Genomic DNA, 25,000 nt, shown 5'->3' on the forward strand with positions numbered 1-25,000 from the left:
GTAGTGTAAACACTCAAATGAGTTTGAAATTTTAGTAAGAATCAGACACCGATGAGTGAAAATCGTGCAATGGTAGCAAAAGCATAAACTGTGATGAGAAACGCATTTCCCATGGCATGAAATGCACGTGCAAGTTTGTTGAAGACGTTTTTGATTTCACTTGGACACAATATTGCCAGTTATGCAGTTATTAATTTTTTAAACAGAAAAATATCTATGATCCTTATCAAATTTTGAGTAGTATATATGACTAATTTGGACTCATCCTAAAGTAATAACCCTGGGTTGTGAAATTCACCATTTTTTGTATATCCTTTTTTGGTATTTCTAAGTATGCATTTAGATTTTATACAGCATCTTGCGAGTGAAAAATCACAAGCGATTGCAACTTTTCGTGCGAGTGAAAAAACCCGGATCTTTTTTTCAGATTTCCTCGGTTTATTGGCTGTACTTTGAAGTTTACAATAATTTTGTCTTGTGCATAGAAACGCTTTACAGAATGAATATACAAGTATTGAAAAGTAAACGTGGATCGAATAAATAGTTAGGTCATCTCAGTCAGTGATGTCGAAGATGGCCTACTTCATACATACTTCGGGCGTCTCAGAGACGTCTGATTTAAGTAGCAAGCATGTTGATCTCGTCCGTGTTTACATGAAACAACACATGAAAGTGTTAGTGTCACCGCTTTATGCGGTGTCCTTCTGTAGTCTATAGTCAAACACTTAGAGTTTGCGGGGTTTTTTTCCAACTAGAATTTTTTAGATGAAATTTCCAAAAGTTTTGAACATATAGTGTGAATTGGCGCAAACAGTCTTCAAGATTTCAAACCACATGATGTTGTAAATAGGTGGTAGATCTCTGGACAGCGAGTTCACTGCACAAGTGTACCCTATGACCCTCACCATGCACCGATGATACTTGTATGTTGTCTGATATTCATTAAATTTTAAATGAAAGAATTCTCAATATTATTTTTATTATTGCACTTTACAGAAGATTTTCCCTATATTTTGATATAGATACATGCTTGTTTTCTTAAATTCCTGTAAAACAGCAATCGATTGAAAAATGCTAGTAAAAGCTCAATTTTGCTAGTTGGAAAATAATCCACTAGCTAAAATTTGCTAGTAGTGAAAAAAGTTAATTTCGATCCCTGTGAGCCTTTCCTGCTCTACATTACTATGCATTTAGTTTCTGTTATATATGTGTGGTTCTTGAGAAGATTTTTGATAATTTGTCATTTTGGGCAGTTTTTGCCCTGCCCCTAAGGCCCCAGGGGTGCAGGAATCCTGAAATTTATGATTTATGTTCCCCTTGTTCCAAATATGAAACCAAATTTGAAAAAAATTGGAATGATAGTTATCAAGAAGTTAAAAATGTTTATAGTTAACACATTTAATAACTGACCATTTTGGCCCCACAATGATACCAAAACCCCTACCCCTTCAATCATCAAATTTACAATTTTGGTAAAGGACTACCTGTTCTTTCTAACTATCTATTTACTTTCAATCTATAGTATCAATAACACTAAAGAAGATGTCATTTAAGTTTTTTACACATAAACACTATACAACAAGTTTGGCCCCGCCCCGCCCTGGGATCAGAACCCCTACCCTAGGGAACATGAAATTTACAATTTTGGTAGAGACCTTCCTACTCTATATTACTATGCATTTAGTTTTTGTTATATGTGTGTGGTTCAATTTTGGGCAGTTTTTGCCCTGTCCCCAAGGTCCCAGGGGTGCAGGAATCCTGAAATTTACAATTTATGTTCCCCTTGCTCCAAATATGGTTCATACCAAATTTGAAAAGAATTGGAATGATAGTTAACAAGAAGTTAAAAATGTCTATTGTTCACACATTTAATAACTGATCATTTTGGCCCCACCCCGATACCAAAACCCCTACCCCTGGGATCATCAAATTTACAATTTGGTAAAGGACTACCTGTTCTTTTTAAATATCTATTTACTTTCAAGTATCAATAGCATTAAAGAAGATGTAATTTAAGTGTTTTCCACATAAACACTATATAACAAGTTTGGCCCCGCCCTGGGGTCAGAACCCCTACCCCAGGGATCGTGAAATTTATAATTTTGGTAGAGACCTTCCTGCTCTAAATCACTATGCATTTAGTTTTTCTTACATGTGTGTGGTTCTTGAGAAGATTTTTGAAAATTGGTAAATTTTGGGCAGTTTTTGCCCTGCCCCTAGGGGTGCTGGAGTCCTGAAATTTACAATTTATGTTCCCCTTGTCCCAATGATGCCTCATACCAAATTTGAAAAGAATTGGACTGGTAGTTATTAATTAAACCAATTCCAATAGGTCACCTGAGTTTACTTAGGTGACCTAATAAAAACAAGAGGCCCATGGGTCACATTGCTCACCTGAGTCACCTTGGCTCATGTTTAAAGATTTTCCCCATATATTCGCATGTAAAACTTTGATCCCCTATTGTGGCCTCATCCAACCCCCGAGGGCCACGATTTTAACAAATTTGAATCTGCACTATGTCAGGAAGCTTTCATGTAAATTTCAACTTTCCTGGCTCAGATTTCTAAAGATTTTCCCTATATCTTTGTATGTAAAACTTTGATCCCCACCCCCTTCTGGCCCCATCCTATCCCCAGGGGGCTATTATTTTAACAAACTTAAATCTGCACTATGTCAAGAAGCTTTCATGTAAATATCAGCTTTTCTGGCTCAGTGGTTCTTGTTGAGATTTTTAAATGACCCCACCCTATTTTTGCATTTTTGTGATTATCTCCCCTTTGAAAGGGACATGGCTCTTCATTTGAACAAACTTGAAAGCCCTTCACCCCTAGATGCTTTTGGCCAAGTTTGGTTGAAATTGGCCAGTGGTTCTGGAGAAGAAGTCGAAAATGTAAAAAGTTTACAGACAGACAACGGACAACAGGCGATCAGAAAAGCTCACTTGAGCTTTCAGCTCAGGTGAGCTAAAAAGTCCTGCATTTTCCAAAAAAATTAACTAACGTATATCAGGTTTTTTTCGTTTTATGATTTTTCTGCAAATCTGAACCTAAAACAGTATAGAGAAGTGAGGCAAATCAAAGTCATAGTGAAAATTTGATATAATTCACGAGTATTTAAACTTATGAAGGAATTGTGAAAAAAAGAAGCCAGCATTTGTATGTAAAACTCTTAATTTTTAATGCAAATATTCAGTCAATGAAACAATTTACAGGATTTCTGAGTTACTATCACAATTATACAGATGATATTCCTGCTTCTCTGAATCCACCTCCGACAATTTCAGGGTTTTTTCCACATGTAATCATAAAGCTTTGTCAACCATTTTGCTCCAGGTGGCTACATCCAGGTAATAGATTGACCTTCACCTCGTCAATTTCGGATTAGACACGCTCATCTGATCACAAAACTGCTGCATACCATTTTTCAAAAACAATTTTGCACTTTTGTTTACACTTCAGTATATGTGTAAAATTTGGTGGTATAGGAAAATACAGCTTACTCCGGATATATTGAAATTCAGGAGACCAATCTTTTTCTTTCAATATAACCGAAGTTCAAAATAAGCTAAATCGGAAATGTCGACCATATCAGAGGCTTCATTTTGGCATCTCGATCCCGATTACGAAAGCAGAAATATGAATTTATTACATTACACAATTTACAGCATATAAATAATCGATTGAATGTTATGAAGATTTTTATTTTAAAAAAGTTTCTTATTGAGCTGAACAAGAATGAATATATCAATTTCCGATGTCTACAAAAATTTTGTCATCTACTTTAGGTAGCGTCTGTACATAATCTTTTTTATTATCATTAAATTTAGACATACAATTTCGTGGTTGATTGTACGTCACATTTACATCCGGAATTTCGTTTTTGCTCTCTTCGCTGATAGTTCCCTTGCAGTACGTACATGTATATCATATCGGAAGTAAGTTCTTCCCTTGAAACGATCGCCATGAAAACATTTGACACACATGTATGTCTAGACTAGTGCCATCAGAATTTCAGGACCAGTTGGGTTTTTAAAATATAAAGTTCACTAACATAAGCAAGTGGCATCATGATGTCTTTAAAGACATTGTCGTTGTCTGCGTCAGATGTTATAGACTAAATATTCGGAGATTTTAATGTGAACCCAGTCTTGCAAAAACTATTTTTAATGCACTGTGATAGCAGTAAGGTGTTTGAAATTACTTAAGCAAAATTGTCATTTCGGATTTTGATTTCAAATTCTTATACCTCTTGCAGTTATTAATTTGTATTGGATGTCCAAAAAGTTTTCCTTTTTTGTGTGGAGGTCAAATTTGACAAACGATCCTGTCATCAAGCTGTTAAGGAGTGATTATACCCCACTGTTATTTTATTCCTATAAAAACATGCAATTAAAAGTAATCCATGGGAAGCCAATCAACTGACACCTACCTGTGTAATAATGAAGCCACCAACCTGGACGACTATAATCGCAGGCGACTTGGATATAGCCGTTATAAAACAAAACAAAATCTACTCAGCCGACCGATAATTGATTTCAAAATAAGTGATATTTTAATATAAGCGATTTCAATTTAACCAATATTTTAATGCAAAGAAAATAAGAGACTGATTTTGTTTTACTTCAAAATAACCGATATTTCAAAATAAGCGACTTCAATATAAGTGGAGTAAGCTGTATATTACTGTTCATTATCTTCGCCTTTCATAGTAATGTAAATAAATCAATTTGCAGAAAGTTTTGCAGTGAACTCTGACGATTTATCAGCTGGACATCGAATGTAGCTGTAATGCAAAATACTTATTGATAATATTTTCAAAGTTTAAAACAGTCAAACTATTACATGTACGAATAGCTCAGGTATAATTAAATACATTGATTGATATCACTTGTCATTTATAAAATAATGAGACAATACATACCTGTTATCTGCCACTTGTTGGATACGGGGGAAAACACAGAACTTTCACCGCAATACAACTGTATCAACTTTATCAAATTTACGCAGATTTAGTTCGGAAAATTATGCACGCTTGCATTCACGAAGTAAAAACATGCACGTATTTAATATAGTTTATAAGTATGAAGCTTTGAATGGCCGCAATAGGTATTTAGTGTGATAATGACCTTGACCTTTGGATTTCAAAAGCAACATGAATCTTGAATGTCATCAGGATTTGAAGTCTGATAAACATGCACCAGCAAGTACTTGTATAAAAGAGGCAAGCTCAAATCTACAGTATATAGCGAAAAAGAGACCTTGACCTTTGGACCTCAAAATAAAGAGGAACCTTCCTCTTTCGGATGTGATCATGTTATGCAAGTCTCACAAAGATGCACCAAAAAGTATGAAAGTTAGAGACCGGACAAGGTAATTGTGGACGCCGCCCGCCCGACTGGATGCCCATCCTTCACCAATTTAAAAGACGAGATTTGCTACGCAACTCGGCTAAAAACCTCATATATGGTGTAAGAAAATTGTTCTATACCTGTCTGGTACTACCTTAAACGAAATTAGAAGACAAGATCGGACCTTGAGATGCAGATATTTATGTAAAAATAATTATAAATATATATCACACACATGCACACGTGTTAATCACAAATACACTTGTACAAGTGAAAATCAGACTGAATTTGAAAGGTCAGAAATCATCAGAAAATCCTCTTTGGCAGCAAATTTAGCTAATATGGTACTTTTTATGCAATTCATATTCTGCATTTGCCTATACCATTTGGTAAAAGTATTGCCTTGGCAACACCCTCAGCATGTTGCTATTCATTCAACCTCCACACACAAACAATTACCTTTTTTTTGACAGCAATGTTATACTGGTCTAGTATGGCTGACTCCACAATTTTCGGATCCAACTTAAGCATGCCCAGTCTATAAATGAGATATTTGGCTGGTACTACCTCCCCTTCAGCTGTTTTCTGGAGAACAAACTCTAGATAGTTCCTGCCTTCCCCAATGGGAACGACATCTGCATCTGTAGTTGTAACAGAGGGATGAGAAGCAGCTCCTTCTGAAATTGTTATTAAATTTTATGCATGCAAACACATTGTTTTATCAAGCAGGGTACATTATAGAAATAAGTTACAGTATAATAGAACATACATTGTGAATGTATTATAAAACAAATATTTTGATTAATATGCAATTTTTGTGTACAATTTTTCATATTTTCATAACCTCTTTCTGCAATACTTCTAACTTCAACAAGAAGCCCAAGGGCCTAGAATCGCTTTTCTAATAAATTATACAACCCCACCATTTCTATTCTTAGCCTCTTAGTATTCTAAATCTTTAGTTAAATCCTAAGAATTCAAAAAAAGTAGGTCAATGTGACCTACTTTTTGGTTTACACATTTTGAGAACCCAAGAAATATCAACTGAGAAAGTTTGATGATTTTAAGCCAATTAGTATCTGAATATTGAAATATAGCTGTCAAATTCCAATCGTAGGTCATGGTGACCTACTTTTTGGTCAACGAACTCCGAACATGCAAGACCCATCAACTGACAAAGTTTCATGACTGTAGGTCAAATAGTATCTGAAATATATAAATATAGCCGTCCAATTCCAAAAGTAGGTCAAGGTAACCTACTTTTTCGTCAACACCCTTCAAACATGCAAGACCCAACAACTGACAAAGTTTGATGACTGTAGGTCAAATAGTATCTGAATTGTATAAATATAGCCGTCCAATTCCAAAAGTAGGTCAAGGTGACCTACTTTTTGGTCGAAACCCTTCGAACATGCAAGACCCAACAACTGACAAAGTTTGATGACTGTAGGTCAAATAGTATCTGAAATATATAAATATAGGTGTCCAATTCCAAAAGTAGGTCAAGGTGATCTACTTTTTGGTCGAAACCCTTCGAACATGCAAGACCCAACAACTGACAAAGTTTGATGACTGTAGGTCAAATAGTATCTGAAATATATAAATATAGCCGTCCAATTCCAAAAGTAGGTCAAGGTGACCTACTTTTTGGTCGACACACTCCGTAGACTCAAGATGCATCAACTGTCAAAGTTTGATGATTGTAGGTCAATTAGTGACTGAAATATATAAATATAACTGTCAAATGCCAAAAGTAGGTCACAGTGACCTACTTTTTGGTCGATACACTCCGAAGACTCAAGATGCATCAACTGACAAAGTTTGATAATTGTAGGTCAAATAGTGTCTGAAATATAGTAATTTAGCTGTCAAATACCAAAAGTAGGTCACGGTGACCTACTTTTTGGTCGACACAAACCGAAGACTGAAGACGCATCAACTGACAAAGTTTGATGATCCTAGGTTTTACAGTGCCCAAAATATGCATCTAAAATTGAAAATGTGAAATTTGAATATCTGTAAAATTCAAAAAGTAGGTCACTGTGACCTACTTTTTTATAAATATGTTTCAAGGCCTCAAGATGCATCAACTTACAAGATTTGATGATTCTAAACCTCTCGGTATTTGAAATAACAACTTAAAATATATCTATAAATGATAAGCCATAAAATTCAGAAAGGTCACGGTGACCTATTTTTCAGTTGACGCATTTCAAGGTCCCATGATCCACCAACTGACAAGTTTTGATGATCATAGGCTTCAAAGTGTCCAAGATATGCATCAAAATTAATTTTAAAATAAATACCTGCAAAATTCAAAAAGTTGGTCACCGTGACCTACTTTTGAGACAACTTGACACAAGGTCCTAAGATTCATCAACTGTCAAAATTTGATGATCCTAGTCCTTATAATGACTAAAATATCAAAGATTTAAGGAAATATAAATTTAGGTCAACTTTGAAGTGACCTCGAGACCACGCCCTTTGCCCCAGGGTAATGCCTTGAACAATTTTTAATCTACAACATATCCTCATCCTTATGTCACCTTGACCTTGCCATTGTTCAGCTGTTGTGATTTTTAAAACAGGTTTCTTTTTTATCTTTATTACAATGAAAATTTCAACTTAATTGATATTATCATCACCGCCTGCCTTTCAAAAATCGGCCCGCCCAGAATTTTTTTTATTTTGCGAAAATTGCGATTTCTGGAAAATTTTCAAGTCCGACTCCGGTATTTTTACTTCTTGTTTATATTTCTGGTATAACATTAAAAGCCATATGAAGAAAATAGATATGGTTTTCTTAATTTCTCATGTTCTTACGGGCATAAATGAAAGGAAGGGATTAATGTTCTTCACATCTTCTGCGTTTGAAATTAAAGCTTAACCTAGAATTTATCTGTGAAATAAGCATAGATCGATATCCATCTAGCATTAAATGATGCACTTCTGTCGACAAAAACTCGTTTAACATTAATATTTTTTCTCAGAAAATAAAAATAAAATCTCCCACTCGCTCCCATCGTCGCAAACCACGGGTTATTGTTTCATTTCGGTTTGTGAAATAGAAATGAAACAATAACCCGTGGTTTGCGACGATGACCCGCTCCATACTTTTTGGTGACCCTGGATGATAATCTACTAATTAAGTTGAATAGGCCCTAATTCAAGAAATTTGGTCTAAATTGGACATGCAATTTTAAGAAGAAATCAAATAAGTTTTTGAAAAATTGACAGAGTAGACAAATAACCTTCATTATTCTCCTCCTCTTCTATCTCAGAAACTTTAATCCCATATCTCTCTTGCTCACAGGAGATTTCTTTTTTCCCATCATCCCCTCCAGCCTGTGACTCTTTCAATGTAACATCTGCCGAATTTAAAAAAGTATCCTCCTCAGAAATAATCATACTGGCCTCCTGAACTTCAGTTTCTGTTTTGTTTTTCACTTCTGATAAAACTTGCTCAGATTGTTGTTCAATTTCCTCGGAAACTACAATCCCTGCGACTTTGTTGTCTGACTTTTCGGTGTTAGTTAATTCTTTCCATCTATGGTCTGGAATTAAAGATCTCAACTTGGCCAATGCCTGTTCTCTAGTAGTACTTTTTTTTGCAAGTTTTTTTCGTATTACTTTATTGCCTAATGAATCTGTCACCTCCTCATCTTCATATTTTCCACAAGATTCGAATGGGGTGGCTCTAATAGGACTTTGCACATAAGTGACAGGTTTTCTAGGGTACGAGAACAACGGCATAAATGAGTCGTCCATTCCCTTTGGTTTCTTGTCTTTCTTCTTGTCTTTCTTCTTTTCTTTCTTCTTTTCTTTCACTATGATGCTTGAGCCTGTACATTGGTCCTCTACTGGATCTGCTAATAGAACAAAACGAACCCATGAGGAAAGGTTTTCAGCATTGTAAAATTCATTATAAATCATTACATATTGCAAATTCATCGTAAATATTTGAAGCTATTCTGTTACACAGGTATCCCAGTAGGGTAGCTGCAGATCTGTTGCTCTCTGGGCAAAATATTGGGACAGACCAGAGAGCTAAAGATCCACCCCTTGTAAAATCCAGTAATTTACAGCTCAGAAAAGTCTGCACAAGGTTGACGCCTTCTATTGCTGAATTCTTGCATTGTCACCACATGGCAGCTTTCAGACATAGTACAGATTAAAGTTTATTAAAATCATGGTCCCTGGGAGTAGGGTAGGACCACAAAAGTTTTACATGAAAATTATATAGGGAAAAGCCATCATTTTAACAAACTTGAAGCTGCCCATTGCCAGAAACCTATGGACAACTCACACTTCTTTTACCTTCCGTGGGACACAATGCTGATATTTCTGCTGAAAGGTGCATCTTGGCTTCTTTATGATTGGTCACTTTACCATTCCTTATTGCAATATTCAACCAATAAAAAAGCCCTTTATTTCCAGTGTTCGGGAGCACAGAAAAACATGGCTTTAGAAGCAAAGATTTTGACTATACTTTCAAGTTGGACAAGGTACAAAGCTTTCAGCAAGATGCTTAACAAATTAAAACTGCTTTGTCAGTTTGTTTTGAAATTAATTTTATTCAAAATATAAACATACCTAACAACTTATCTCTTTCTTCCTTTATCTGGTCCACTTTTGTGACCATTGACTCATTGAGTTTGCAAACCCGATTTAATTCATTCGTACAAAGGCTGCACAAAAATGATGCATCTGTTGGGTGAAAGTTTAGGCACTTTTTTTTTTGAAGACAGACCCTGTAACCCCGATCTTTGTCTTCGATGGTGACTTAACAAAACACACACTTTCATGGGCGCCGCAATTACTGCTGACTCTGAAGAGTTCCAGGGATACTTGGGAGCGATACCCATTGATCCTCGATAGGTCATGTAAGGTCATGCATTTTAATGATTTATGTGAAAATATCGGCATTGTGTCCCACAGGAGGTAAAAGAAGTCCGACCAACTGTGGATTTCTGATGATGACAATGAAGGCTGCCATGACAATTTGTCTGGCCTAGTGGTTTAAAAAGATTTTTTCCTGTATATTTGTATGTAAAAACTTTGATCCCCTATTTTGGTTCAACCCTACCCGTGGACACAATTTTAACAAAACTTGAATCTGCTCTATGTCAGGTAAAAGGATCACAACATAACTGAAAATGAAATCACATGTCAACACCAATATGGCTTATACGATCTTGCTGTTCTGGATAAGACCAAGGTCGCAAGGTCATTGATCATGGTGATATAAAGAACTTGCAATAAGAAATCTATATACAGAATATGAAAGCTCTATCTTGCAATAAAAAAATCTATAAACAGAATATGAAAGCTCTTTTAAAATAGTTCAGGAGATGGGCAAGATTTTTGTTAAAGCAGATCAAACTTACAGGTCAAAATCACAAGGTCAAATATCACAAAATAATGAGGTCTTACCATAAAGAACCATTCTCCTACCTAAAATCAAAATCCAAAAGAAAAACACAAACACAGCTTGTAAAGTGAATAGCAGGACATGCCTGGTATTTAATAATTGTGTACAGGCGTTAGAAAAAATGTGTACAATTAATTCTCAAATCATTGCCACCCAATTCCTTGCCATTTTCATTATAAGCTGCATTTTCTAAGAATGGTTTTCATATTACTTAAAATTTTCGTTAAAACGCCAAATTCACTATCGCCATTTGCCATGGTGTTTTAATTACTAAAGTCTATTTCAAAGTGTTAATTCTCTCGATAAACCGCCATAGGTGCACGTGATAAGTGATGCGGAAAATCAGTCAATATCGATCTCCGGCGTAGGATCCCAGTATTAAACAAACAAGATAATCACTTAATATGAACTGTTGTCTTGTTGTTTTTACCTTTTAGAAAAATATTTCACTTTAGCTATGGTTTCCCCACGAAAGAGGTTTCTGTTGACTTTCAAAGAAAATAAGCAAATTATTACACAGTGTACATACCATGGAAACCATCCAAAATGTACACAACAAGAAATCCCCAATTATTCTACCGTATTATGGAAAAAGTCCACAAAAAAAGGAGGACAATAGGTGACATCTTGGCTGCAAAGGATGAAATTCTTGTTGATATCCGAGTGTCCAGTTAATGACAGCTTACCTGCCTGGAAACAGCCATGCAGTGCACTAAATACTGACTCTGGACATGTTTTATAAATAACTTGGAACATACTGTCTATATGTGTCTTGTATGTGTATTGTTTGAGTGAAGCCTTATTATTGATAAAACTATTCAAATCATGTTATAATGTTAGAAAATTCGAAAAAATATTCCGAGATTTTTTGTATGTAAAGGAAAGATAACTCTTGCATATTCAAGAATAGGAAGTCTTTCTCCCCAAGATGATGGAAATTCAATTCATTGCCAAATTCGTTATCACGCCATAAATTCAAAAGAACAAAAGGTGGCGGTTTATCGAGAGTTGACTGTACATGCAAAAAACATACTTTCATTGTATACAAAAATTATACCCATGTACAGTCCCATTATAACACTGCAATGAAAATTTTGATTTGGCCACCAATGTTACAAAAAATGTTCAGTTACGAAAAATAAACAAAAGGCCCATGGGTCACATCGCTCATCTGAGTCACCTTGGCCCATATCTGAAGACTTTCCATATATATTTGCATGTAAAACTTAGTCCCTATTGTGGCCCCAACCAACCTCTGGATGCCATGATTTTTACAAACTTGAATCTGCACTATGTAAGAGCTTTCATGTAAATGTCAACTTCTTTGGCTCAATAGTTCTTAAGAAGATTTTTAAATGACCCTACCCTAATTTTGCATTTTTGTGATTATCTCCCCTTTGAAGGGCGCATACTCTTCATTTGAACAGACTTGAAAGTCCTTTACCCAAAGATGCTTTGAGCCAAATTTGGTTGAAATTGGCCCAGTGGTTCTGGAGAAGAACATGAAAATGTGAAAAGTTTAAAAGGACGACACCGACACCAGACAAATTTTGATCAAAAAAGCTCACTAGAGGCTCAGGTGAGCTAAAAACGAGAGATTGTTTTTAATGAACAAGAGGCCAACAGGTCTTATCGGTCACCTGAATACCAGTGAAAAAGTATCACTACTTCCATAGGCTATGAAATCTAAAAAACAAATTTCTGTTCTGAATATCTAAGCTAAATTCTAATGTTCAGCAACAGTATAAACAAGATATGTTCTTAAAACTTCACTGCCCTCAAAAGTGCATACACTGATGAAGAGGCTTTAAATAATAGACCTTGTATTAACATTAAAACATCAAAGATATATGAAATTCACCATTTTTTGTACATCCTTGCTTTTCTGCCATTCCTATTATAAAGTATCAGCAAACTTGCACACACATACTATATACCAAGTTTGGCCCCACCCTGGGGTCAGAACCCCTACACTGGGGATCATGAAATTTACAATTTTGGTAGAGGCCATCCTGCTCTACATCACTATGCATTTAGTTTTTCTTACATGTGTGTGGTTCTTGAGAAGATCTTTGAAAATTGGTCAATTTTGGGCAGTTTTTTGCCCTGCCCCTATGGCCCCAGGGGTGCAGAAATCATAAAATTTACGATTTATCTTCCCCTTCTTCCAAATATGTTTCATACCAAATTTGAAAAGAACTGGAATGATAGTTATCAACAAGAAGTTAAAAATATCTATTGTTCACACATTTAATAAATGACCATTTTGGTCCCACCCCGATACCAAAACCCCTACCCCTAGGATCATCAAATTTACAATTTTGGTAAAAAGACTACCTGTACTTTCTAAATATCTATTTAGTTTCAATTTAGTATCAATAGCACTAAAGAAGATGTTATTTAAGTGTTTTACACATTAACACTATATACCCAGTTTGGCCCCGCCCTGGGGGGGGGATATCATGAAATTTACAATTTTAGTAGAGACCTTCCTGCTCTAAATCACTATGCATGTAGTTTTTCTTATATGTGTGTGGTTCCTGATAAGAAGATTTTCGAAAATTGGTCAATTTTGGACAGCTTTTGCCCCACCCCTAGGGCACCAGGGGTGCTGGAGTCCTGAAATTTAAAATTTTTGTCCCCCTTGTCCCAATGATGCCTCATACCAAATTTGAAAAGAATTGGACTGGTAGTTATTAAGAAGTTTAAAATGTTCAATTGTTAACACATGACAGACGACAACGGACGACAACTAATTGCAATAGGTCATCTGATTTTACTCAGGTGACCTAAAAACTAATGTCTCCCCAAATCCCCAAATTGGAAGTGCTCTAAATGAAACCTCCACCCAACCCCCTTAATGTACTGCATGGTATGGAGGAGATAGCATGAGCAGGAACAGACATTATGAACTCCCATACCCACATAGGTGAAGTGTTCACAAACTATTTTACACCCTCCACCCCTCAGATCCACTATAACTTTGAAGAAAATTACAATTGGATCCCCCTGTCCCTACAATATGCACATCTGCAAATGGCAATGAAGTATTATACAAAATTACAAGTCTATCAGATAAGCCATAAAGGAGAAGTGTGCACAAGCTATTTAAATATCATCCACATCCATCCCTATCAGATCCACTATAACTTTTAGGAAAATAATTGGATCCTCCCATCCCACAAATAAATATGCACATCTATAAATGGCAATGAAGCATTGCACAAAGTTTCAAATCTATCTGATAAGCCATATAGGAGAAGTGTTCATAAGCTATTTTATTTACATCCTCCACCCCTCTTAGATCCACTATAACTTTAAGGAAAATAATTGGATCCTCCCATCCAATAAATATGGCAATGAAGCATTGTCAAAGTTTCAAATCATCAGATAAACCATATAGGAGGAGAAGTGTTCACAAACTATTTTACATCCTCCACCCCTCTTAGATCCAATATACAAACATTTAGGAAAATAATTGGATCCTCCTTTCCCTACAATATGCACATCTACAAATGGCAATGAAGCATTGTATAAAAATTCAGGTCTATCACATAACCCATATAGGAGAAGAGGTGTTCATAAGATATTGAGACAGAAAAACATAATGTCACCATTTGGAAAAGCGAACAACTAGGAGAAAACAATTTCATGCTAATGCTTTACACTTAAAACGTATAAAATTTTACTCATACAAACTATGAAAGCCCTACCTTAAATGGTTCAGGAGATATTGAATAGGTCAGGGATTTTTTTAAAGAGTAGGTCAAACTTCAAGATCAAACACCATTCATTATGTACAAGGTCTTGCCATAGAGAATTTATATGCAAAATATGAAATCCCCACCTTAAATAGTTCCGAATACATTTGATAAGTTATGATTTCTTAAAAGTAGGTAAAACTTTTTAAGTTCAAGGTCACAAGGTCAAAGATCATAATATGAAATGAAATTGCCACATGAAACATGTATACAAGATTTCAGGACATATTGTATAGGTCAGAATTTTATTTTAAAGTAGGTCAAACTTCAAGGTGAAGGTCACAAAATCACACCATTCCATCACATGAAAGGTTTTTCTGTAAAAAAAATAAATGTATATACAAAGTATAAGAGCCCTAGCTTAAATCAGCGATTTTTTTCTACCCACTGATACTGGTACCAGTACCCATTCAATTGGGAAAAATAGCATCAAAATCGAACAAATTGGGAATTTTCTACCAATATATCGGCAAATGATTTGAACTAAAAGAAAAGAAAAACAAGAGGCCCAAGGGCCACATCGCTCACCTGAGTCACTTGGCTCACATCTAAAGATTTTCCCTATATATTTGTATGTAAAACTTTGATCCCCTATTGTGGCACCATCCAACCCCCGGGGGCCATGATTTGAACAAACTTGAATCTGCACTATATAAGGAAGCTTTCATGTATATCTCAGCTTTTCTGGCTCAGTCGTTCTTGAGAAGATTTTTAAAGATTTATCCTATATACAGTCAAAACTGCCATAGCGACCCACTGTATTCAGCGACTCACTATCGTATGTGACCATAAAAAGTTTCTCCCCCAAGATGTTGCTCTATATATTGTACCTGTATTAAACGACCACCTGTCTGACGCGACCAACGACCATGATTTTTACAACCTTTTCGTGTATTTTCACGAAATTTTACCTCTATTTAACGACTGCACATTTTTCGATTACAACATGATTACTACTTTCGATTTCGGTTGAGCCGACTATTCTGGGAATTATCGCCCCTAACACTTTCATTTTCAAGCGCACGACTATTCTGGGAATTATCGCCCCTAACACTTTCGTTTTAATATGCACAGTTTGGCGATGATCTTGTTTAGTCGGCCCTCTGAATAAATTATTATACCCAAGCTGTCAACATGCAGGGTCGTGTGTTAATCAAAGCCGGTGTATTTGAAGGTGTGAATTTTGACAAACTTTAAGTGCCCGTTAGGCTAGATCGGAAATGAAAATCTACCACTTGTTATACCATTATGTTCAACAGAGTAAAACATTTGCCCGATTGCGATATAAATCAGGTAAATATTGTGCTTAGGACTGAAATTTTAAACGGAGTATTCACAGTTTTCCTGCATGAGATACTCGAGATTTCCAGAATAATGACCGGAACTAGCGGCTCATTTCGACATGCCGAGTATTTGACACGTCCGAGTTCAAGAAAGTTGCCTGCATTAGTTCAAAGCTTAAAATATTTGCTGTGCATGTATAATGGATATTGTGATTTATTTAATGTTTCTCAAATTGAATAACATATTTCCAGCATGTATTGTACAAAAGGAGACGCAACACTTCACCATTTGCTTCCTTACCACAAGCATTGCATTTTTTAGTTACACGGTACAAGTAGGCTATACATAAATACCCTTTACTACAGTGTTTATAAGTTTTAGAAAATTTACATGCAGTTCATAAATAATTTTTAAATCTCATGCATGTAAATGTGTAATATGAAATGCATGCAAAGTTTATCATTCTTAAATAGATTAACCCTAGTAGCGCTGTATTAAATACATAGAAATAGTGCTGTCAGCTGAATATTTTTGGGGAACTCAATAAAAAAAGAAGGGTGCTTTTGCATATTGTTTTCTTATGCAGGTTTTCAGGGTAATATAGTCAAATCACATACCAAAATGTTCAGGAATGTCTGAAGTTTATTAATATTGAGGTAAAATGTCAACTTTTTCATGTCTACTGCAGGTAATTTGCAGGAAAATACAGGTAAAATAAAAAAAGTGTAATTAATCTGAAATTTTTAAAGTTTATTCATGAGAATACAGTAAATATGGTTCAAATGACAGATTATAAGTTTTTTCATAAAAATACAATAAATATAATTCAATTAATTGCTAGAATATTATACAGGTAATGCACAGGTAACAACATGTGGATGGTATTTATAATTTTCATAATAAAATATCATTTCAAGTTAAGTTGACATCTATTCACATATCACACACTTCAATATTAAGTCCAATTGGTTGGCACACCTGTGTAGGTAAATCTATTCATCGTGTTCGTTTGCACTGGAAAGAGATTTGTATGCACCAATAAAGTCCTTGTATGTATGGTAGATACGAAAGCACGGATCCACACACAGAGCAGTCTTGCAGTTGTCACATTGGTAACTGGATTCCTTTCTGGTGCGCTTTCGTTTTTCTCCGATGCGCTCAAGTCTCTGTCGTTCAGCGACGGAACATACAACACATGCACGAGAGATGTTTTTTTTCTTTCCCATGGCTATGATCTTCATTGGAAAGCGCTGTCCCTGTAGTCTCATGATGGGCTCAGCAGCAGTACTTGAACCTGTAGTCTCATGATGGGCTCAGCAGCAGTACTTGGAAAGTGCTGTCCCTGTAGTCTCATGATGGGCTCAGCAGCAGTACTTGAACCTGTAGTCTCATGATGGGCTCAGCAGCAGTACTTGAACCTGTAGTCTCATGATGGGCTCAGCAGCAGTACTTGAACCTGTAGTCTCATGATGGGCTCAGCAGCAGTACTTGAACCTGTAGTCTCATGATGGGCTCAGCAGCAGTACTTGAACCTGTGGTCTCATGATGGGCTCAGCAGCAGTACTTGAACCTGTAGTCTCATGATGGGCTCAGCAGCAGTACTTGAACCTGTAGTCTCATGATGGGCTCAGCAGCAGTACTTGAACCTGTAGTCTCATGATGGGCTCAGCAGCAGTACTTGAACCTGTAGTCTCATGATGGGCTCAGCAGCAGTACTTGAACCTGTAGTCTCATGATGGGCTCAGCAGCAGTACTTGAACCTGTAGTCTCATGATGGGCTCAGCAGCAGTACTTGGTCACCCTACAGGTTTGGTCTTCATTCCTGGAACGTTATCCTTGTTGACGATAGCTATCAACTCGGCCACCAGTTTTTTCCGGAAAACTCTATGCAGCATGGGATTTCTTACAGTCACCGACTTGTAGCAGAGATAGGCATTCAAAACTGCTAATGATACAACATGGAAAATTACTCGCTTCCACCACTTCAGTGTTCTAGCACTAAATGTTGCATACTAAACCATCTGATCAGAACGATCAACACTTCCCATATATTTATTGTAAGAATTTACGATGGACGGATTCTCGATGGGTTCACCTGTCCTCGGCATCACACGGCCAGTCGGTTGCTTTGTGGCTTCTTCAATAGTGGACATAAGGTAAACAATCTTCCTGTCATGGTATTTCACAAGCAAGAGTTCATTATTGTTCATTGAAAAAACGTGACCCTTGTCAACTCTTCTGTCTTTGATGCGTTGAGGAATTCCCCTTCGGTTTACACGAAGTGTGCCGGTTGCACCACAACCACGACTAAACAAGTCCACATACAATTTTGGTGAACTGTAATAGTTGTCCATGTACAATATGTATCCCTGTCCAAAATATCCACGCATCATGTCCATCACTAGATCATATGTAGCACCATTTTCACTTGCGTGGTATTTCAGATTTTCCAGTGTACAGTTTGAATTTCGTACAATATCCAGTCACAGAGTCACAAATCATGTAGGCTTTAATTCCGTATTTTTTGGGCTTGTCTGGGTTGTATACTCGGAATGATAAGTTTCCACGCCATGGGACCATACCTTCATCTAATGATAGTTGCTGATGGGGGGTAAATACGTTGCCAAAACGATGGATGATGTTCTTATATAATGTCCCTAGCTTATACAGTGGGTCGAATCCCGGCATCCCTCGTCTTACCTGTAATGTGTTGTCTGCCAGGTGAAAAAAACTCATCAATAGCCAAAACCTGTCTCTAGGCATCACTGAAGGAAAAAATGGAGTAGAATTCAATTCGGAGGTTGTCCAGTACTCGGAAACTTCCAGCTGAACTACCAGACCCATTGCAATTATCAGCCTGAAAAACACTTTCATTTCTTCCATCGTTGTTGCGACCCAGTTCCGAAATCTGGACGTTTGTTTCAAGTTGTTGCCATTTTCTTGAAGAAACTGGTCTGCATACCAATTTGTTTCATTGGCCATTGTCTGAAAATCATCTTCGTTGATAAATAAACCCACGAAGTCCAGAGGTGAATGTTGATCTTCAGGCAAATGCGATCGCAGGCCAGGTACACCTGTAAAGCCCAAGTCAACTCTCGGACGATCACCGTCACGCCAATTCTCCATGAAATTAAATGCACAGTCTTCTTCTTCATCATCACTGCTATCAGGAATATCTTCGGGTAAAAATCCCTCGAATTCCTCATCACTTTCACCATCGTTAAAGAGCTCATTAAAGAAATTTTCATGCTGTGGTAAAAACGCCGCCATTTTGACTAACACAAATTTCACCTTCGTCTTTCGCACCTATTTTTAAACGAACCAATCAAATTTGAGCTGATGTCATGGAATGATTTGGTTTAATGATTTCTACTTCCAAATAAGGAGATGTTTTTATATCTTTACACGTATTGGATAGCTATAAATACGATCTATAAATAAGTTATATTCGACCTTGTTGTCAACCGGAGTATTCCGGGGTCAGCTCAGAACACATGTGTTTGTTTACCGGAAGATTCCGGGTTCAGCGCTACTAGGGTTAAATGTAAATTTTGATGAATAAAAAATCATGATACAACACATTGTATTCTAGATTTTTAACTACAGTGTATTATTAATTTTTTTACAACTATTAAAACCGTAATTGATATTCTTAATGATAAATTCCAGATACATGTAGTCATTTTCTCCATTGTACAAATTATTTGCGAACTTTTATCCATTAACTGTAGAAAATAGGCAACCTGTATTAAGAGACCTCCTGTCATATGTGACCTTTTTTCCATTCTCCATTGGACAGTCTCTTAATACAGGTTTGACTGTACTTTGATCCCCTATTGTGGCCCCATCCAACCCCCGGGGGCCATGATTTGAACAAACTTAAATCTGCACTATGTCATGAAGATTTCATGAAGATTTTTAAATGACCCCACCCTATTTTTGCATTTTTGTGATTATCTCCCCTTTGAAAGGGACATGGTCCTTCATTTGAACAAACTTGAAAGCCCTTCACCCAAGGATGCTTTGTGACAAGTTTAGTTGAAATTGGCCCAATGGTTCTTGAGAAGAAGATGGAAATGTGAAAAGTTTACGACGTCGACGACAACAGACAACGGACAAATTTTGATCAGAAAAGCTCACTTGAGCCTTTGGCTCTGGTGAACTAAAAAAGAGAACAAAACAAGAAGTAGTCATCTCTTTACAAACTTTTTTACGATAATATTTGCTGATGTGAGACATAAGGAATCATCGTAGGCTCGTTTTAGAATCGTCGTAGCTCTACAAAACACGCACACTGCCATGATCTGTACTTTCGATTTAATACTGGAAGTGAACATTTTAATTAACTCGTACAACGTTTCAGACTAAGTAAATTACGATGTCAGCGGTCTATTTTTCAGCAAGTAAATTGGAAAATTTTAGTCTCAAAATTGGGGAAAATCAATGGTTTTTGGTATTGGGAATGGTACCTTTTATCGGTACCAGTTATGTAAGGGGAAAAACCGCTGTAAATAGTTCAAGAGATATTTTTAAAGATTATCTCTATATATCAAAATATACCACTTTGAACAACTATTGTGGCCTATCCTATCCCCTGAGACCTCGATTTGCACAAACTTGGATCTACTCTATGTAAGGAGGCTTTCATGTAATTTTCCACTTTTCTGGCCTTGTCAATTTTGAAAAGATTTTTTTTAAGATTTCCCCTAAATACTAGTATGAAAACTTTGATCCCCTATTGTGGCCCCACCCTACCCTCACAGGCCATGCTTTTTACAGCTTGAATATGCAATACATCAGGAAGCTTACATGAAAATTTGAACTTTTCTGGTCCGGTGGTTTTTGAGAAGAAGATTTTTAAAGATTTTCCATATATTTTCCCCATTTAAAACTTTGATTCCCTATTGTGACTCAATCCTTACCCCAGGGGCCACGATTTTAACAAACTTAAATCTGCACTATGTCAGAATGCTTTCGCATAAACTTGAACTTTCCTGGGCCATTGATTCTTGAGAAGATTAATGATTTTCCCCATTTATTTGTATGTAAAACTTTGATCCCCTATTGTAACCCCATCCTACCCTGGGGGGTCATGATGTTAACAAACTTGAATCTGCACTATGTCAGGAAGCTTTCATGTAAATGTAAACTTCTCTGACCAAATGGATTTTTTGAGAAGAACCTCCCTATTTATTCGCATGTAAAACTTAGATCCCCTATTGTGACCCTAATCTACCCCTAGGTGCCATGATTTTAACAAACTTGAATTTGCACTATGTCAGGATGCTTTCATGTAAAAATAAACTTTTCTGGCCCTGTGGTTCTTGAGAATATTTTCCCTATATATTTGTATGCAAAACTATGATCCCCTATTGTGGACCCAACCTACCCTCAGGGGTCATGGTTTTAACAAACTTGAATCTACACTATGTCAGGGAGCTTTCATATAAATTCCAGCTTTTCTGGCTCAGTGGTTATTAAGAAGATTTTTAAATGACCCTACCCTAATTTTGCATTTTAGTGATTATCTCCCTTTGAAGAGGGCATGGCACTTCATTTGAGCAAACTTTAAAGCCCTAACCCAAGGATGCTTTTCGCCAAGTTTATTTGAAATTGGCCCAGTGGTTCTGGAGAAGAAGTGTGTGAAAATGTGAAAAGATTACAGGAAGACAGAGAGATGGATGGACAATGGGTGATCAGAAAAGCTCTGACAAAAAATAGTCAATGGACTCACACTTTACTTCCTCAAGATGGACATCCTCACTGTTTTGTGGGACAGGTTGTACATTTCTACTGTCCAATGCCTCCTCTGCTGGGCCTCTCTGATTATCAATGTCCTCCTCTGCTGGGCCTCTCTGACTATCAATGTCCTCCTCTGCTGGGCCTCTCTGATTATCGATGTCCTCCTCTGCTGGGCTTCTCTGATTATCGATGTCCTCCTCTGCTGGGCCTCTCTGACTATCAATGTCCTCCTCTGCTGGGCCTCTCTGATTATCGATGTCGTCCTCTGCTGGGCCTCTCTGACTATCAATGTCCTCCTCTGCTGGGCCTCTCTGACTATCAATGTCCTCCTCTGCTGGGCCTCTCTGACTATCAATGTCCTCCTCTGCTATCTCCCCCTCTTCCATGTGCTCAACCTCTGATGCCATGTTCCCATCTCCTTGGTTCTCGGTATCAGCATCTTGTGCACCACCTATTTACCAATGATGTTTTCATAAATGGCTGATTAATTATGCATTTAAATTTTTTAAAGTAACATTAAACAAGAGTAGTCAGAAGACAACATAGCTCGCCGGGAAACATGACTCTACTTAAGCTATCCCATTAGTTCAAAAAGTTAAAAAGTCTTGAAAATAGGGCAAAGGCCAAGGTTACTGGGTCAAAACTTTTATACCATATCAAAGGCCTGTTCATAGGGAATCTAAATATGAAACAAGAGATGTTTGTAAAACACATATGCCCCCCATGGTGCAAAATTGAAAAGGGTTATACACACACATCATTTAATTGATAGTAGTATCATCAATTCAAAATATTAAGCAGACAATATCTTCCTATGTCAAGAGTGAATTGACCATGTGACCTAAAATTCAATAGGGGTCATCTACTCCTTATACTGTACCAGTGTACCAAGTTTGGTACGTGTCAATCAAGCAAATAATTCTTAAAATATAGGAGACAATATATTACTATGTCCAGTTCAACTATTGACTTTTGACCTCAAAATCAATATGGGTCATCCTCTCCTGAAGATGTACCAGTGTACTAAGTTTGATGTCTGTCAAGTAAAAGGGTTATCAAGATATTGAGTGGACAGTATATTACTATGTCCAGTTTGATGCTTGACCATTGACCATGTGATCTCAAAATCAATTGGGGTCATCTTCTCCTGAAGACGTACTAGTGTACCAACTTTGATGTCTGTCAAGCAAAGCGTTCTCAAGATATTGAATGGACAGTATATTCCTATGTCCAGTTTGACCCTTGACCTTTGACCATGTGACCTCAAAATCAATAGGGGTCATTTTCTTCTGAAGATGTACTGGTGTACCAAGTTTGATGTCTGTCAAGCAAAGGGTTCTCTAGACATTGAATGGTCAGTATATTCCTATGCCAGTTTGACCCTTGACCTTTGACAATATGATCTCAAAATCAATAGGGGTCATCTCCTTAGGATGTACCAGTGTGCCAAGTTTGATGTCTTTCAAGCAAAGGGTTATCGAGATATTGAGCGGACATTATATTCCTATGTCCAGAGTAGATTGACTCTTGACCTTTGACCTGAAAAACAATAGGGGTCATCTTCCACTCATAACCAACCCACATATGAAATATCATTATTATCAAGTGAATGGTTCTCAAGATATTGAGCGGACAACACATGGTCTACAGACCGACCGACTGACAGTTGCAAAACAATATGCCCCCTCTTTTTCAAAGGGGGGCATAAAAATAAGTTGTACCCAATTCACTTCTAGAGAAAAAAAACTAAGTTACAATCGATAATAAATGTGGACTTTGGCGCATGGATTAGATAATTCAATGTGCCAATTTTCACCTGAATGGGACTATGGCGCAGGGCGCATGACCTTCCCAATCACTGCTTTTGGTTCAAAAGATATAACCAAGGGTTTTGAGAAGTAGGTCAAAATTCAAGGCAAAGGTCATTAGGTCAAATGTCATGTATTAAAACAAATGTCTCTTTAGAGGCATCAATATGTAAAATATTAAAGATATAACCCAGGGTTTTGAGAAGTAGGTCAAAATTCAAGGCAAAGGTCATTAGGTCAAATGTCATGTATTAAAACAAAGGTCTCTTTACAGCGATTTTTTTCCTTATATAACTGGTACCGATAAACGGTACCATTCCCAATGTCAAAAACCATTGATTTTTCCCAATTTTGAGACTAAATATTCCCAATTTACTTGCCGAAATATAGACCGCTGACATCGTAATTTATTTAGTCTGAAACGTTGTACAAATTAACTAAAATGTCCACTTCCGGTATTAAATCGAAAGTACAGATCATGGCAGTGCACGTGTTTTGTAGAACTACGACGATTCTAAAACGAGCCTATGACGATTCCTTATGTCTCACAACAGCAAATATTAGCGTAAAAAAGTTTGTAAAGAGATGACTACTTCTTGTTTTGTTCTCTTTTTTCTTTTCTTTTAGTTGAAATCATTTGCAGATACATTTGTAGAAAATTCCCAATTTGTTCGATTTTGACGCTATTTTTCCCAATTGAGTGGGTACCGGTACCAGTACCAGTGGGTAGAAAAAAATCGCTGCTTTATGAGGCATCAATATGTAAAATATTAAAGCCCTATCCCTATTGGTTCAAAAGATATACCCCAGGTTAAAGGTTTTGAAAAGTAGGTCCAAGTCCAAGGTCACAAGGTCAAAAATCTTAGTACCAAACAAAGGTTTCTTCATGTGGCAGTTATATGCGAAATATTAAATTTTGGTTCAAACGATATAACAAAGGTTAAAGCTTTTCTTTTAAAGTGTGACACAGATACCAATAATAATACCAATAGTAATAACCACACAGATAACAGTAATAATACCAATAGTAATAACCACACAGATACCAATAATAATACCAATAGTAATAACCACACAGATACCAGTAATAATACCAATAGTAATAACCACACAGACACCAATAATAATACCAATAGTAATAACGACACAGACACCAGTAATAATACCAATAGTAATAACCACACACAGATACCAATAATAATACCAATAGTAATAACCACACAGATACCAATAATAATACCAATAGTAATAACCACACAGATACCAGTAATAATACCAATAGTAATAACCACACAGATACCAGTAATAATACCAATAGTAATAACCACACAGATACCAGTAATAATACCAATAGTAATAACCACACAGATACCAATAATAATACCAATAGTAATAACCACAGATACCAATAATAATACCAATAGTAATAACCACACACAGATACCAGTAATAATACCAATAGTAATAACGACACAGATACCAATAATAATACCAATAGTAATAACCACACAGATACCAATAATAATACCAATAGTAATAACCACACAGATACCAATAATAATACCAATAGTAATAACGACACAGATACCAATAATAATACCAATAGTAATAACCACACAGATACCA

General features: G+C 36.5%; 1 protein-coding gene across 1 annotated transcript in view; it reads right to left on the reverse strand.

Moving 5' to 3' along the window:
• The window catches only part of LOC125676460 (microtubule-associated protein futsch-like), a 57,901-nt gene that overhangs the window by 24,036 nt on the left and 8,865 nt on the right, over nt 1-25,000 (reverse strand). Inside the window, exons 3-5 of the mRNA XM_056158038.1 lie at nt 21,559-22,017; nt 8,600-9,214; nt 5,808-6,025 (exon numbers count right to left, since the gene is read on the reverse strand). Of these exons, the coding sequence (XP_056014013.1) occupies nt 5,808-6,025; nt 8,600-9,214; nt 21,559-22,017 (1,292 nt within the window). The remainder of the gene's footprint in view (nt 1-5,807; nt 6,026-8,599; nt 9,215-21,558; nt 22,018-25,000) is intronic.

This window comes from Ostrea edulis, chromosome 3, assembly GCF_947568905.1.
Source record: "Ostrea edulis chromosome 3, xbOstEdul1.1, whole genome shotgun sequence".
In the NCBI taxonomy this organism is placed as follows: domain Eukaryota; kingdom Metazoa; phylum Mollusca; class Bivalvia; order Ostreida; family Ostreidae; genus Ostrea; species Ostrea edulis.